General features: G+C 44.1%; 1 protein-coding gene across 3 annotated transcripts in view; it reads left to right on the top strand.

The window, feature by feature from the left end:
* Positions 1 to 496: 496 nt before the first annotated feature.
* Positions 497 to 16,482, top strand: part of LOC143135864 (protein NLRC3-like) — a 21,991-nt gene continuing 6,005 nt past the window's right edge. For 2 of the 3 annotated variants that reach the window (XM_076296191.1, XM_076296208.1), the window contains exons 1-5: positions 497 to 581; positions 4,919 to 5,006; positions 6,858 to 6,974; positions 10,144 to 10,242; positions 13,809 to 15,593. In XM_076296191.1, the coding sequence (XP_076152306.1) occupies positions 4,963 to 5,006; positions 6,858 to 6,974; positions 10,144 to 10,242; positions 13,809 to 15,593 (2,045 nt within the window). In that variant the 5' untranslated portion in view covers positions 497 to 581; positions 4,919 to 4,962. The remainder of the gene's footprint in view (positions 582 to 4,918; positions 5,007 to 6,857; positions 6,975 to 10,143; positions 10,243 to 13,808; positions 15,594 to 16,482) is intronic. The other variant, XM_076296201.1, reaches the window with a different exon arrangement.

Genomic DNA, 16,482 nt, shown 5'->3' with positions numbered 1-16,482 from the left:
AGAGACCGCCACCTTGAATACATTGTTTTCCCCAGTGACTGTTTATGTGCTTTGCCATCGGAATGTGTGAAAAAACATCGATGCCACAACACAGGTTAAAACATAGACATAGGCCTACTGTACACTCATTCATTTAAAATAAACTGAAATATGCAGCTTTCAAGAGACAAAAATGTAAAATTCCCAAGTTCACATTAACATTGTTGGACATGAAAGTCCACATGGATTAGTCTACAAATAAACTACAACTTGACAACACAAGTGACTTTGAGTGCACAACTGGGCAACACTGAGCAAAACCTTACTCAAGTTTCCCACCCCTTACTCTCACATGAGGTGACGTGAACAATGATCGTTTTAGTCGGGAAAATCTTTTTGCATGAACGTCAACCCTAATCTGGCTGACAGGCTAGCATGTTGAAGAAGACGCACTACCCCACACCGACCCAAACCCCTGGAGGCTGGACTGTGCTGTGCATCACGTCTCCTCCCCTAACGAAAGCGAAACTGAAGTCGTCGCCTTCATTTTGTGTAAACACAGTTCAACATTTCGGCAATGAAGCATCTAGAAAATATAATTGGTAAGTAGGATATCTCAGCATTCGATAGTGCGATTAAATCGGTGCTTGATGAGTTTGATAATATTGTTTTGGCGGGGATTCAAATTGGAATGTAGGCCTAGTGTTTGTCTGTTTCTTGGCGTCGACAAGAAGGTTAGTGTCAAGTAGCCTATGATGTTGATCTTCGCTTAAAGTAAGAACTATCATCACGATAATAACGTAGGCTACAAATGTGCATGGGTTTTAAGCACAAAAATAGTTACGTATAAAATACGCTACGTAGCCTGCAAAAGTCTCTATGGCCCAACAATTTATTCAACCGTCCGAGTGACAGATGACCGAGGCTAATGACGCAGGCTATACAGCGAGAAACGGGACATAAAGTTGGCTTTAAGGTAACCAGGAAAGCCGAAATGTAATTGCCTTTTCCCATATCTAAACATGTTCATTATTATGATTTTATTATCATTATTATTTTAGTGGAGGAATGTTATTCAGGCTACATAGGCTATTTGACACTGCATTAATGACAGACACGGAAGTAACGAATAACTTCATCACCTATCCCTGTTTGAACGGTCTTTGTAAACCAGTTAGTTTTACTTATTGCATTTGTTATGCAAAACTGAATTAGATTGGTTATAGATTGGCTATAGCCTAGGCCTATAGGCTGCTTGTAGACTGATGATGGTCTGGCAGGTTTTTTAGAGTCAGTGTGGAATCAGTGTCAGAATGAGAAGTGGGGGTAGACTGATTGGGTAGACTGATGGTGGGTTGGCCTGCTGGAATCAGTGTCAGAATGAGATGAACAAGTGTTGCTTTACATGATTATAGTGTTTCAGTGGAGGTTATTTCTATTACTGAAAACCAGTTAAACTGTATGGCAGTGATGCACATTTACTGTTTCAAAGGAATAATTCCATTTTCCTCAGATGTCCCTTGATTGCAGCCTAGTGTAATGCCTGTTGTGTGTGTGTGTGTGTTACTGTGATGTGTCCATTGTGTCCCTGTGTAGGCTGGTGTTAGTGCTGTGTGATGTGTGTGTGTGTGTGTGTGTGTGTGTGTGTGTGTGTGTGTGTGTGTGTGTTACTGTGATGTGTCCATTGTGTCCCTGTGTAGGCTGGTGTTAGTGCTGTGTGATCTGTGTGTGTGTGTGTGTGTGTGTGTGTGTGTGTGTGTGTGTGTGTGTGTGTGTCCATTGTATCCATGTGTAGGCTGGTGTTAGTGCTGTGTGATGTGTGTGTGTGTGTGTGTGTGTGTATGTATGTGTGTGTGTGTGTGTGTGTGTGTGTGTGTGTGTGTGTGTGTGTGTGTGTGTGTGTGTGTGTGTGTTACATGATGTATCCATTGTATCCATGTGTAGGCTGGTGTTAGTGCTGTGTGATCTATGTGTGTGTGTGTCCTGTTACTGTAAAGGAATAATTCCATTTTCCTCAGATGTCCCTTGATTGCAGCCTACGTTCTGTTCTTGTAGATCAGTTGAAAAATAACTGTAGAGCGCTATAGGAAATAGTATTTTTTTTAAAAGATTAAAGTCAAAGTCAAAGTCAGCTTTATTGTCAATTTCTTCACATGCTCCAGACATACAAAGAGATCGAAATTACGTTTCTCACTATCCCACGGTGAAGACAAGACATATTTTACCAATTTAAGTACACAGACAAACATAACATTCAAGTAAACAAAAAATAAGTAAATAAGAGGGCACATACAATGAAGAAATAAGAGCAGCAAAATTTGGTTGAAATTGTGCAGACAGTCAATAAAATAGTAGTGCAAAGTCAGGCCAATAAAAGGCTGAGGTAGTTCTGTTTGACCTAAGTAAGAAAGAAAGTGGCATAGTGGTGCAAGTTATGTAAGAGCAGCAGAAGTGTTGTGTTTTCGGGACAACAACAACAAGTTGCAAAGTGTGCAAAGTGTACAAGTGTGCAAGTGGAGTAGTGCAAGGCGGCCATTTTGGGTCCAATGTCCAGGATGTTATGTAGCTGAGGGTGGAGGGGGGAGAGGGGGGAGAGAGTTCAGCATCCTAACAGCTTGGTGTATGAAGCTGTTGGTGAGTCTGGTGGTGCGGGAGCGCAGGCTTCTGTACCTCTTCCCAGAGGGCAGTAGATCAAACAGATTGTGAGCGGGGTGACTTGCATCACTCACAATTTTGGTCGCCTTGCAGGTGAGGTGGGTGGTGTAAATGTCCTTCAGGGAGGGGAGTGAAGCACCAATAATCCTTCCAGCTGTGTTCACTATGCGCTGCAGGGCTTTCCTGTTATATTCTGTGCAGCTTCCGCCCCACACAGCGATACAGCTGGAGAGGATGCTCTCAATGGTGCCTCGGTAGAATGTGGTCATGATGGCTGGTGGAGCACTTGCTCGCCTGAGTTTCCGCAGGAAGTACAGGCGGCGCTGAGTTCTCTTCGCCAGTGATGCAGTGTTGGTGGTCCAGGAGAGGTCTTCACTGATGTGCACCCCCAGGAATTTGGTGCTGCTCGCTCTCTTCACCACAGCACCGTCAATGGTCAGTGGCAGGTGTTGGGTGTGACCTCTCCGGAACTCAACAACAATCTCTTTTGTCTTGCTGACGTTCAGCAGGAGGTTGTTGTCCCTGCACCACGTGGTCAGAAGGTCGACCTCCAACCTGTATTGAGTCTCGTCGCCCTTGGTGATGAGACCCACCAGAGTTGTGTCGTCAGCATATTTCACTATGTGATTGTTGCTGTAGGTTGCAGTGCAGTCATGCGTCAGCAGGGTGAAGAGCAGCGGACTGAGCACACAGCCTTGGGGGGCCCCTGTGCTCAGTGTGATGCTGCTTGAGATATTGTTGCCAACACATACTACTTGAGGCCTCTGACAGAGGAAGTCCAGTAACCAGTTGCAGAGGTAGGTACTGAGTCCCAGTTTGTCAAGTTTGCAGATGAGTTGTTGTGGTATTATGGTGTTGAATGCAGAACTGAAGTCTATAAACAGCAATCTCACATATGAGTCTCTTTTTTCCAGGTGGGTGAGGGCTGGGTGGAGGGCAGAGCAGATTGCATCCTCTGTAGACCGTTTGGCTCGGTATGCAAACTGGAAGGGGTCCAGGGTGGGCGGGAGAATGGATTTGATATGTGACATGACAAGCCGCTCAAAGCACTTCATGATGATGGGTGTCAGTGCCACAGGGCGGTAGTCATTGAAGCAGGATGGAGCAGTTTTCTTCGGCACAGGTATGATGGTGGCAGCTTTGAAACATGATGGGACGATGGCTTGCTTCAGGGAAGTGTTAAAGATGTCTGTGAAGACATCCTTAAGCTTCCCTGCGCAGTCCTTCAGCGCACGACCTGGGATGTTGTCTGGACCTGTTGCCTTACGGGTGTTGATAGCAGCAAGTGTCCTCTTCACGCTGTCGGCAGAGAGGCACAGGGGCTGCTCGTGTAGAGGGGGATGGTTCTTCTGTGGGCAGGTGCTGTTTTGTGCTTCAAAGCGAGCAAAGAAGCGGTTCAGATTGTTGAGCAGAGGGATGTTGCTCTCACAGCTCTGTGGCACGGGCTTGTAGTCCGTGATTGCCTGAATGCCCTGCCATAGGCTTTGTGCGTTCCTGCTGTCTTTGAAGTGGGTGGTTATCTTGTGAGTGTATTCCTTTTTTGCTTCCTTGATGCCACGGGACAGGTTGGCTCTCGCTGTTCTCATGCCAGCTTCATCCCCAGCTCTGTAGGCTTTGTCTCTGGCCCTCAGCAGCCTGAGGACATCCCCTGTCAGCCATGGCTTCCAGTTAGCCCGAGTGATGATGTCTTTTGTGTGGGTCACATCATCGATGCACTTGGTGATGTAAGAGGTTACAGTGTCTGTATACTCCTCTATGTCTGTCTGGTTGTTGTAAGTGGAAGTAACTTAACTTCCATGGAATAATTTTTGGGGAATATTGTGACTTTTCCTTTTTTATAATCCTAGTCTATTCTGTCCCTTACCGTCATGCCTGAATCTCCAATTCCAGTGTAGCATTTTCTGACCTCCACCAAGGATCTTATTCTCTCATGGCTTCAATATCCAGCATTTCACCTTCTCACATTCACACTCAGCATTCACATTTCATCCTTTTCATTCTTACACATTTGGTTACAGAACAGATGTGCATGTGTGTCCTGTTACTGTGCTGTATCCATTGTATCCATGTGTAGGCTGGTGTTAGTGCTGTGTGATCTATGTGTGTGTGTGTGTGTGTGTGTGTGTTGTGATGTGTCCATTGTATCCATGTGTGGGCTGGTGTTAGTGCTGTGTGATCTGTGTGTGTGTGTGTGTGTTGTGATGTGTCCATTGTATCCATGTGTGGGCTGGTGTTAGTGCTGTGTGATGTGTGTGTGTGTTGATTTTTCTCTCTCATTCTCCAGTGTAAGATCAGGAGATCCCAGGAAAAGGGGTGTGTTGGCCTAAAATGAGTTCCTGTGAAGAAGAGGACCATGACTGTGAGCCTGTGGGGTAAGACAACAGCAGCAGCAGCAAAAACAACAACAACATTCCTAATACTACTGCTATTACTACTACCACCACCACTACTACTAATACTACTGCTGCTGCTATTAATATCACTACTACTACTACTACTACTACCAGTAGGACTACTAAAACTACACCGGGTATGTAACTGAAGTGTTCGTTCGTGACACGTGAAAATAGTTTTGGAAGACTGGTCTATATTTTGGAATGTGTGCGCCGCTATCACGTCTGGTGTAGCCAGTTCTTCTCTCTCTCTCTCTCTCGCTCTCTCTGTCTCTCTGTCTCTCTGTATGTGTATGTGTGTGAAACACAATGGCGCCACCATCACTTATAAAAATACAGCATTCATTATCAGGACAAAGTCAGGGGCGGAGCTACGTGGTGGCCAGGGGGGGCCACGGCCACCACTGGTCAAAGCTTGGCCACCCTGCTGGCCCCCCCAGCTCCGTTCAGTGAAAAGTAAAAAAAAAGAAATTGCTGCCGTTTTCGACGGCACTTTGCCAACACTTTGTAAAGCAGGGACTGAACCAATTACTGCACTCTATCTACGACCATTGGCCCAGTCAGGAAGTGTAGCCCACGGTTGTGATCAAATCGTGAGTAGGCTAGTGCAGCAGTAGGACAATTCATCACGTGAGCTGCATTGGGCTGTCCTTAGGTAGGCTCTGACATTGACGTGTGGGGCTGATCAGAAATAATCGGATGCCCGCGGTAACGCTTTACAAAAATATTTCGATAAAATTTGGGTGAAATGCAAGCATATTAGGCACATATCTCCGGATGGCTCCAATAAAAGTAGGCTAATAGGGCCTAGGCTAGGCTACTTTATAAAAAACATAATTTGCTGACTGCCTGTGGTTCTTGCCATAGCAGCTGGTCAGGCAGAGGCAGGCTGAGTTCTTTGTTACATTACTCCAGAACTGTTCATCGCAGCGAGATGAAACCTTAATTGCGTGACAGGGCAGAAGTGGGGCTTTCCAACGAGACTAAACTCTTGCCTGTGCGATGAAGTAGGCTATGAAAATAAAAAAAAATCATGAAATTAAATCAAATTGATTCATATTTATAGTTTACCTGCGCACCCAATACTCTCGTTTGAATTACTCACGAACCCGTGATCGCATAGATATGGTAAGCATATCAGAAGAAAGAGGAGACACAGGGCTATCTATTGGTACCAAGTATATCGATGCTTCTGGGCTATAAAAACAGACAACGTGACTGCAAAATAACATCATGTACAAAAACCAACTCTCGTTTGAATTAGGCTACTCATGAACCCGTGATCGGATATGCTACGCATGTCAGATGAAAGAGGAGATAGAGAGCTACCATTTGATACCAAGTACATCCTTCTGGGTTATAAAACAGACGAAATGACATCAAAATTGACATGACATCAAAAATGATTTGGAGTGGACAACAAACTGACCTGTGTATCAATGTTGGCTTTACACAATTTATTGCCATTATTAAAATAGGCTATCCTAATCTTCAAAACTTTTTGAGTAGTTTTGAAATAGTAGTTTTGATTCCCAAGTGCCACCCCAATAAAAAGTCTGGACCCAGCTGGCCCCCCCTATAAAATAATCCTGGCTACGCCCCTGGACAAAGTATTGCTTAGTGTGGGTGTGTGTGTATGTTTGTGTGAGTGTGTGTGTGTGTGTGTGTGTGTGTGTGTGTGTGTGTGTGAATGTTTGTTTGTGTGTGTGTGTGTGTGTGTGTGTGTGTGTTTTAAGTATACTTTTGATAGCAAGCTCTTTCCCTCTCTCTTTCTCTCTCTGTATGTGTCTGTGTGACACAATGGCACCACCACCAATTATAAAAATACAGTGCCATGCAGTGGAAGAGATCACACTCTCCTGTACCGAGCTGTGTGTCCATGAAGAGTAACCAGTCCATGGATCAACCAGGGAAATTTGCTGGAAGAGGTGTTCCTGCTGGTCAGAGGTGAGTATCAGTCTCCACAGAAACACAATCATTACTGCATCATGGAGTCCTAGAGTTTAATAGTGTGTCAAAGGCATTTTATCAATCTTTTATGCTATTGGAAGCAATGAGGTAGTGAATGTTGTAGTACCACCATGCTGCCAGTAGGTAAAAATGTTATTTTTTTTATAAAGGGTGCATTTTTAGGCCACCTTAGCTGTCTTCCTGTCGCGGCCACATTGAAGGAAAGGCTTAACAAGGTGATTAACGAATGCAGTGTTGGGAAAATGTGGGTTTGTAACTGGGTTGAACCCCACTATGTGGGATATCTGTGTATAGGCTGGTGATGCCTCTATACCCCACTATGTGAGATATCTGTGTATAGACCTCTATACTCCACTATGTGAGATATCTGTGTATAGACCTCTATACTCCACTATGTGGGATATCTGTGTATAGGCTGGTGACTCCTCTATACTCCACTATGTGGGATATCTGTGTATAGACCTCTATACTCCACTATGTGGGATATATGTGTATAGGCTGGTGGTGCCTCTATACCCAACTAGTGGGATATCTGTGTATAGGCTGGTGACTCCTCTATACCCCACTATGTGGGATATCTGTGTATAGGGTGGTGATGCCTCTATACCCACTATGTGGGATAGACCCATGTAGAAATTTGCATAGTTAGGGGCCATCATACTTCTCATAGCTGATCCCTTTGTTTGTAAACCTTGCTGTTACAGAGGAACTCATTTTTGGTAAGTACGAGCTCAGTCTAGTCAGTAGCTAATGCATATGATACTGGGTTTACTCACAGGAGACATTTGACCCTGGACACATGGTACAGCCTCTATACCCCACTATGTGGGATATCTGTGTATACACCTCTATACTCCACTATGTGGGATATCTGTGTATAGACCTCTATACTCCACTATGTGGGATATCTGTGTATAGACCTCTATCAGGGGCGGAGTGGGGCACTAAAATCCACCGGGAAAATTCTGACGGCAAATCTGTCGACTGTCAAAACCATAGACAGTAAAAGAAATGGACGAACAGACTCCGTCGTTTTCAATGGGAGGGCACTGAGTCAAATAGAACGATTTTTCAGTTGGTCCCCCCAGTACTGCGCAGACTCACACTTAACTTTGTGACGTTAGCCATCGAACTGAATCTTGTAACTCATATGATAGATACACAGAAATTCTTCTCACACTTCCTTCGCTTTCAAAGTCATCAAAGTTAAACATTTATTTATGTATTATTATTAATATCATCCTCACCAAGTCGTGTTAATGTTGAAGCTACCATACATGATCATCTTCAAAAACAGTCATGCTAAAACAAAACAAAAAAGTTATAGCCTTGAAGCTAATCTTCTTTCCACTTTTCCGACCTACGGTCAATCCATCGAAAACCTCTGAAATGATTAGTGCCCTTTTTAAAAAAAATTAGGTTTACTTTTTTATTATTATTAGGTTGCCTCTGTGTAATGCTTTACCTTAACATACGGTCGTGTATGCTAGGTTTTGCTTATGAGTTACCGTCATAGACAGTAAGGTGGACTGAGCTTCTTATCCAAACAATACGGTTATCTCCCTACGGCGCGAAAGAGAGATTACGTCAAAGCTAGCTTCCCTCCAACCGAACAAGCTAACCGTTCTTCTTACGGGTAACCAACGTTACGGACGAGGTAGTGGAGTCCGTTTTGCCTTTGTAGTGTTTATGTGGATTACACAGAAGCTACAATATCGGCACAGGATATATGTTATATGAAGTTATGGTATTTCAAAAAAATCCTACAATGAATGGACTTCTATGGGAGTTAGCAGAGAGGTGGTCCCTCCAGCCTACGTCGATTCTTCTACTTCCGGGAATTCGCCTGCCCCCTTGGTCAAAACTCCTGTAGCTTCGAACTTGATCGTTTGTAGGGTCATGCCATTAGACGAGGGGCCGCTCATTTATCCCCCTACATTTCTGTAAATAGACTTGACCTGCAATCGGTTCATTGGATAAACCAGAATCACATTCCCCATTCCCAGGAGGCTTTGCTCCATTCTAGTTTAGGCTTACGTTAATTTAAGTACAAACAAACAAATTAAATTGTCATTTTTTATTTGTGATGAAAGTTCTGTAACGCCTAAATCAGACAAAAATGAATTAAGATGAAAAACTAAGGCTAGCCTACACAAAAATCAGCATGGGAGAGATGAATGTGCAGGGTAACCATGAATGACATATAGACAGTGAGCAAGTGGTATAAATATTGGTTGGACTTTCAAGATTTTAAAATGTGAATCTCGGAGATTTTCGCGGAAGCTTAAGAACGTTAGTCAGATCGACAGCCGCGGACGACTCGGGGCCGCTGTAATAGTTCTATGGGCCGGCCCACATCACGCAGATTCATCGGCCGGCCCACCGGGAAAACTCCCGACTGTCCCGATTGCCACTCCGCCCCTGACCTCTATACTCCACTATGTGGGATATCTGTGTATAGGCTGGTGGTGCCTCTATACTCCACTATGTGGGATATCTGTGTACAGGCTGGTGGTGCCTCTATACTCCACTATGTGGGATATCTGTATATAGGCTGGTGGTGCCTCTATACCCCACTATGTGGGATATCTGTGTAGGCTGGTGACTCCTCTATACCCCACTATGTGGGATATCTGTGTATAGACCTCTATACTCCACTATGTGGGATATCTGTGTATAGGCTGGTGACTCCTCTATACTCCACTATGTGGGATATCTGTGTATAGGCTGGTGACTCCTCTATACTCCACTATGTGGGATATCTGTGTATAGACCTCTATACTCCAGTGTGGGATATCTGTGTATAGACCTCTATACTCCACTATGTGGGATATCTGTGTATAACCTCTATACTCCACTATGTGGGATATCTGTGTATAGACCTCTATACTCCACTATGTGGGATATCTGTGTATAGGCTGGTGACTCCTCTATACTCCACTATGTGGGATATCTGTGTATAGGCTGGTGGTGCCTCTATACCCACTATGTGGAATATCTGTGTATAGGCTTACGACATCCAAAGTGACTTGAAGACTCTCGGTAGCTGTAGCTGGTAATTCAATTGTCTGAAGTTTGTTAATAAAGTCAATAGAGTCTCTGGTGTAAGATGTAAGAGAAGTGTGTATGTGTGTGTTTGCTGCAGCCCAAAGAAGAAGAGGAGGTCCCACTCACCTACACTCAGCTGTGATTGGTCCAAAGATTTGCCAATCAACCCTAAAGGAGGAGACTGTTCTATTGGAGTGTAAGATCATGGCTATGGTGTGTGTGTGTGTGTGTGTGTGTGTGTGTGTGTGTGTGTGTACAGTGCTAACCATAAGTGAATACACCCATGCTAAAGTTGACTAAAATGATGAATAAAAGATCATCTTTTGGAAATTGATCTTAATACAAAATGAGGAAAAGTCCAACCTTTTAAGGACACCAATTTTCTTTGTTAATGAAAAATGTATTGTAAATAAATAAATGTTCTTCCTTAAAATACAGGGGGCATAAGTAAGTACACCCCTATGTTAAATTTCCATAGAGGCAGGCAGATTTTTATTTGTAATGGCCAGTTATTTCATGGATCCAGGATACTATGCATCCTGATAAAGTTCCCTTGTCCTTTGGAATTAAAATAGGCCCACATCATCACATACCCTTCACCTAAAGATTGCCATGGTTTTATTTCAGTTAGAGAGATGATCTTATGGAAAGTACCCTATGCCAATTTCTAGCACTGTATGTGTGTGTGTGTGCGTGTGTGTGTGCGTGTGCAGTGTGTGTGTGCGTGTGTGTGTGTGTGCATGTGTGTGTGTGTGTGTGTGTGTGTGTGTGTGTGTGTGTGTGTGTGTGTGTGTGTGTGTGTGTGTGTGTGTGTGTGTGTGTGTGTGTCATCACCTGGACACAGTGCTTTCACACACCACTCCTCTGTATGTGCCTGTGTATGTGTGTGTGTGCCCAGATGTGTGTGTGTGTGTGTGTGTGTGTGTGTGTGTGTGTGTGTGTGTGTGTGTGTGTGTGTGTGTGTGTGTGTGTGTGTGTGTGTGTGCATGTGCTTGTGAGAGAGAGAGAGAAAGAGAGAGAGAGAAAGAGAGAGAGTGCGGGTAAATCCTCCCCCCCCCCCGGTAAATATCGTACAGTCCCTTATTTGTAAAGGCCAGTTATCCTGATAAAGTTCCCTTGGCCTTTAGAATTAAAATAGCCCCACATCATCACATACCCTTCACCTAAAGATTGCCCTGGTTTTATTATGACCGCTGCGCAGCGAAGCGGCGGTCATATAGATTTAGTCAGATTTTTTTTTTTTCGCATGGCCAATTTTCCGTCAAGGATTCCCAGGACACTGAAAGACCGGGGTACACGAAACTTGGTGGGCATGTAGCCCCACATGGATAGCATGGAACCATCGTTTTTCATTTTGATCTGTAGCCCCCCAGCTGGACTGAACCCCCCGAAAGGAGGGTAGGGCAGACACAGTTTTCTGTGAATATCTCGAGAACCGTAGGGTTTAGGAGGACCATTATTTTTTATGTCTATTGATCTTAAGGGGCCATGTCAACCCATTCCATAACCACTCATTTCATGTATAGCGCCACCTAGTTAAAAACAAAAAAGTAAAAATGAGGTGTTGTAATCGCAGGTATCTGTGACCTAACATGGTTAAAACTGCACCAAATTGGTAGTGTAGGATCATTATGACACCCTCTGAATGCACGCCAAGTTTCGTGGAATTCCGTTCATGGGGGGCCATACAATAAATTAATTTATGTTACTGTACACCAACTGGCCTGTACTGTAGGTGGCCAGACACAGTTTTCTGTGAATATCTCGAGAACCGTAGGGCCTAGGAGGACCACCTTTTTTTGTATGTTGGTCTTAAGGGGCCATGTCAACCCACCCCATTACCACTTATTTTATGTATAGCGCCACCTAGTTAAAAATGAAAAAGCAAAAAAGTAGGTGTTGTAATCGCAGGTATCTGTGACCTAACATGGTTAAAACTGCACCAAATTGGTAGTGTAGGATCATTATGACACCCTCCAAGTTTCGTGGACTTTCGTTCATGGGGGGCCATACAATAAATTAATTTATGTGTACATTTAGTGACCGTACACCACATTCCATATGCACACATGTGCATAAACAGATATTCACACACACACACACACACATACATTCACAGTAATCATACGCATGACACATACACACACAGTAGACATATGTACGCATGCATGCACATGCACACACACACCAGCACACACACAGGCACACCCACAAGCACATGCACACACACACACACACACACACACACACACACACACACACACACACACACATAAACACGTACACGTACACGCACACATGCACACAATTCAAGAATTTCTCAGAATTATGAACAGGCAAGATGGGGGTGGGGTTGTATAAGATGTATTTTACATGTGAAATCTATGAACTAATCATGTTTTTGGTACTTGTTGTCTTGCAGATACCAGTGAGAATTGAGTGTGCATAATGCAATTCAGTGAGACAGTTAGAATCCTATATGCCTTTCACCTTTTGTTTTTTTAGCCAGCAGCCAGACCAGCAGATACCCTAACTTTGCTCCTCCTTGGAAGAGTAGGTTCCTGCTGGAAGCGGTGTTGGTGGCTGGCCAGTAGGTGGCACTCTTCCCTGTGGCCAAAAGCGACCAAACAAATATCAATACCAATGTCCTATTGCAGTGACAGGGACACTGTACTGCAGGAGATGTTTTCCTTTGCATGAATGTTAAATTGAGGTCCTGACTCACCGTGGTTGTTAAAGATCCCATGGCAGTTATCGCAAAGAGTAGGTGGTTCCCTGATTTGCGTTATTTATGTACACATACATAAAGACACATACACATGCGCACACACACACACACACACACACACACATACACACACAAAAACACACACACACACACACTACACATGCACACACACATACATGCACACACACGACACGCACACAAACACATAAACACACATACACGCACATACACACATGCTCCCACAAATACAAACACACCTACATACACAAACACATGCACACACACACATACTCACACACAAAAAAAACACACACAAAACACATATACACAAAAACAACCACACACTCTGCACACACTCAATTACAAACACACAAAAAAGGAACAAAGTAGGAAATGAATACAAGTTGACAAGCCTGACTTATTTTTCTGGAAAAAATGTGCTGGACTGGGCGGCGGTGCGGTACATCTAGTTTCAGTTTCAATTAGCCTAATAGCTGGTTTGATTTGCATTGAGAGATGATCTTATGGAAAGTACCCTATGCCAATCTCTAGGTATGGTATTCACTTATGCTTAGCACTGTATATGTGTATGTGTGCGAGTGTGTGTGCTTGTGTCTATGTGTGAGAGAGAGAGAGAGAGAGAGAGAGAGAGAGAGAGAGAGGGTAAATCCAGCTCTCCAGCATCAGAAGGTGAAATGTGGTGAAAGTGGAAGAGTTTATAGAAAATATGAAATATGTCAGCTTGAAATATTTCATGTAAAACTCATCTGTTTATGAAATGGTCTTCTGGTCTGAAAGATTGATAGTTGTGCCATGTTGGTGGGATCACATCATAATCACACTGGCTCATTAAAGTACATTTGTGTGTCTATGCATGAGTGTGTTTGAGTGCTTTTATTTAGTCCACGTCTGAGGAAGGGCTCACACCTGAAACATCACCAGTAAAAAAGATAATTGGGAGCAAATACTGGTGTGATGGACTTTATTTACTTATTTTATTTAGTCTTTAATCATGTGTTTTTGTGTTCACACAGATATCAGCAAATCCACAAATCCCACCTGCAGAAGAAGTTTCAGTGCCTGATTGAGGGAATCCCACAGCAGGGAGACACCAAATTCCTCCAGGAGATCTACACAGACCTCTACATCACAGAGGGGGGAGGAGGAGAGGTCAATGATGAACATGAGGTCAGACAGATAGAGAGGGCATCCAGGAGTGAAGCAGCACAAGGCAGACCAATCAAATGCAGTGACATCTTTAAACCCTTATCTGGACAAGACAAACCCATCAGAACAGTGCTGACAAAGGGAGTGGCTGGCATTGGAAAAACAGTCTCTGTGCAGAAGTTCATTCTGGACTGGGTTGAAGGAACAGCTAATCAGGATATTCACTTCATATTTCCTCTTCCTTTCCGGGAGCTGAACATGATGAAGAAGAGCAAACTCAGTCTGATGGATCTTATTCAGCACTTCTTTCCTCAAATCAAAGATCCAAGAATCTTCACCAGTTCAGCACACAGAGTCATGTTCATCTTTGATGGTTTGGATGAGTGTCGACTTCCTCTAGATTTCCACCTCAACCTGATGTGTTGTGATGTGACAGAACCAGTCTCAATGGATGTGCTGTTGACAAACCTCATCAAGGGGAATCTACCCTCTGCTCTCCTCTGGATCACCACTCGACCAGCAGCAGCCAATCAGATGCCTTGTAAGTGTGTGGATCAGGTGACAGAAATAAGGGGATTCAATGACCCACAGAAAGAGGAGTACTTCAGGAAGAGAATCAGTGATGAGAACCTGGCCAGCAGAACCATCACACATCTGAAGTCATCTAGGAGCCTCTACATCATGTGTCACATTCCAGTCTTCTGCTGGATTTCAGCCACTGTTGTAGAGAGAACATCAGAAGAATCAGAGAGTGTGGAAATGCCAAGGACTCTGACTCAAATGTACACACGCTTCCTGATCATCCAGACGAGCATGAAAAATGTCAAGTACACAGAGAGAAAAGAGACAGATGAAGATGTGATTTTCAAACTGGGGAAACTGGCTTTCCATCAGCTTGAGAAAGGTAATCTGATTTTCTATGAGGAAGACCTGAGAGAGTGTGGCATTGACATCACAGAAGCATCAGTGTACTCAGGAGTGTGTACTCAGATCTTCAGAGAGGAGGCTGGGCTGTACCAGGGGAAGGTGTTCAGCTTTGTGCATCTGAGCATCCAGGAGTTTCTTGCAGCTTTATATGTGTTCCTCTGCTTCAGCAACAGACAGAGAAACATACCTAACCAACAGCAAACCTCTCAGCTCTCTGCTCTGTTCAGAGCTGCAACACTTCATGACCTACACAAGACTGCAGTGGATCTCGCCTTACAGAGTGAGAATGGACACCTGGACCTTTTCCTCCGCTTCCTTCTGGGCCTCTCACTGGAGCCCAATCAGATTATTTTCAGACATCTACTGCCACTGAGCAGTAGCCAATCAGATAGCTCAGAGCAAACAGTTCAGTATGTTAAACAGAAGATCAGAGATCAGAGTTGTTCAGACAGAAGGATCAACCTGTTCTACTGTCTGAATGAGCTGAATCACCATGCTGTAGTGGAGGACATTGACAGGAGCTCAGCAACTCTGTATGTAGACATGCTCTTACCAGGAGAGTGGAATACTCAGAGATTTACATTTGAGATGTCAGAAGAGCAGCTGGCTGAGCTTGACCTGCAGAAGTACATAAAGACTCCAGAGAAAGATCAGACGGAACTCCTCAGTCGAGATGATGTTCTTCAGAGGTTGGTGCCAGTGATCACAACATGTACATCAGCTAAGTAAGTAACACACAGTACTGTATGTTTGTGAATATGTGTATGAGAGAGAGACAGAGAGAAAGACTGACTAGTGGTGATGAATATTCGGATGGCATTTCCCTCAGGCTGAGTAAAGCCCCTGTTATGGTCTAAATTGCATGTGGGGAACATGGTCATCTCCAGTGTATACCAGCTTGTGTTTAGCAGAGACGTCTCTCAGTGCACAGGAGGCTACAGGAAATGTGCAACAAATGTGTCGATTCTTCTTCTACCTAACAGAGAAATGGGCAATTTGTAGATAGATCTGTACATACATCTCTTTTTCTCAAGGTCATCCAGTACCAGACAATATGCGGGAGACTCCCGGAACTTCCGGGAGACTTGGGATGTCTGCAGTACTGTTGGTACAAAAAAAGCAAAAACGATCAGTTTCATGTAGCGCAAGTTGCTATAGCCAGCAGCTAACGCAGCCAGGCAGCATGAAGAGCAGAAAGAGAAACTGAAGATTCAATAACGTCCATAGATTGACCTGGGTGTGAGATGGAAGAAACATTGTTAGAATGATGCGGTGACCCCATGAGTGGTGGCACAGCTCCAGGGAAAGAGGTGAAGGGGTAACCAAGGACACGGTCGCTAGAAAGTGCAAATAATAAAAATTAGAACCACAGCGTTTGAGTAAACCAGAGATATCTGTGTTACAGTGTGTGTGTGCACGTGTGTGTGTATGTGTGTGTGTGTGTGTGTGAGTAGAGTGGGAGGAGAGGCATTTGTGGGTGTGCATGGGGAGAGGGAAAGTGTGTCCTGTATGTGACAAGGTGTGTGTGTGTGTGTGTGTGTGTGTGTGTGTGTGTAGAGTACAGTGGGAGGAGGGGCATTTGTGGGTGTGCATGGGGAGAGGGAAAGTGTTTGT

Source organism: Alosa pseudoharengus, unplaced genomic scaffold (genome assembly GCF_046254945.1).
Source record: "Alosa pseudoharengus isolate Yale_2024_CS ecotype anadromous, Long Island Sound unplaced genomic scaffold, YU_APseudo_1.1 YU_APseudo_1.1_scf_1, whole genome shotgun sequence".
Taxonomy (NCBI): Eukaryota; Metazoa; Chordata; class Actinopteri; order Clupeiformes; family Clupeidae; genus Alosa; species Alosa pseudoharengus.
Note: the sequence above shows the minus strand (reverse complement) of the source record. Positions and strands in the feature narration are given on the sequence as shown.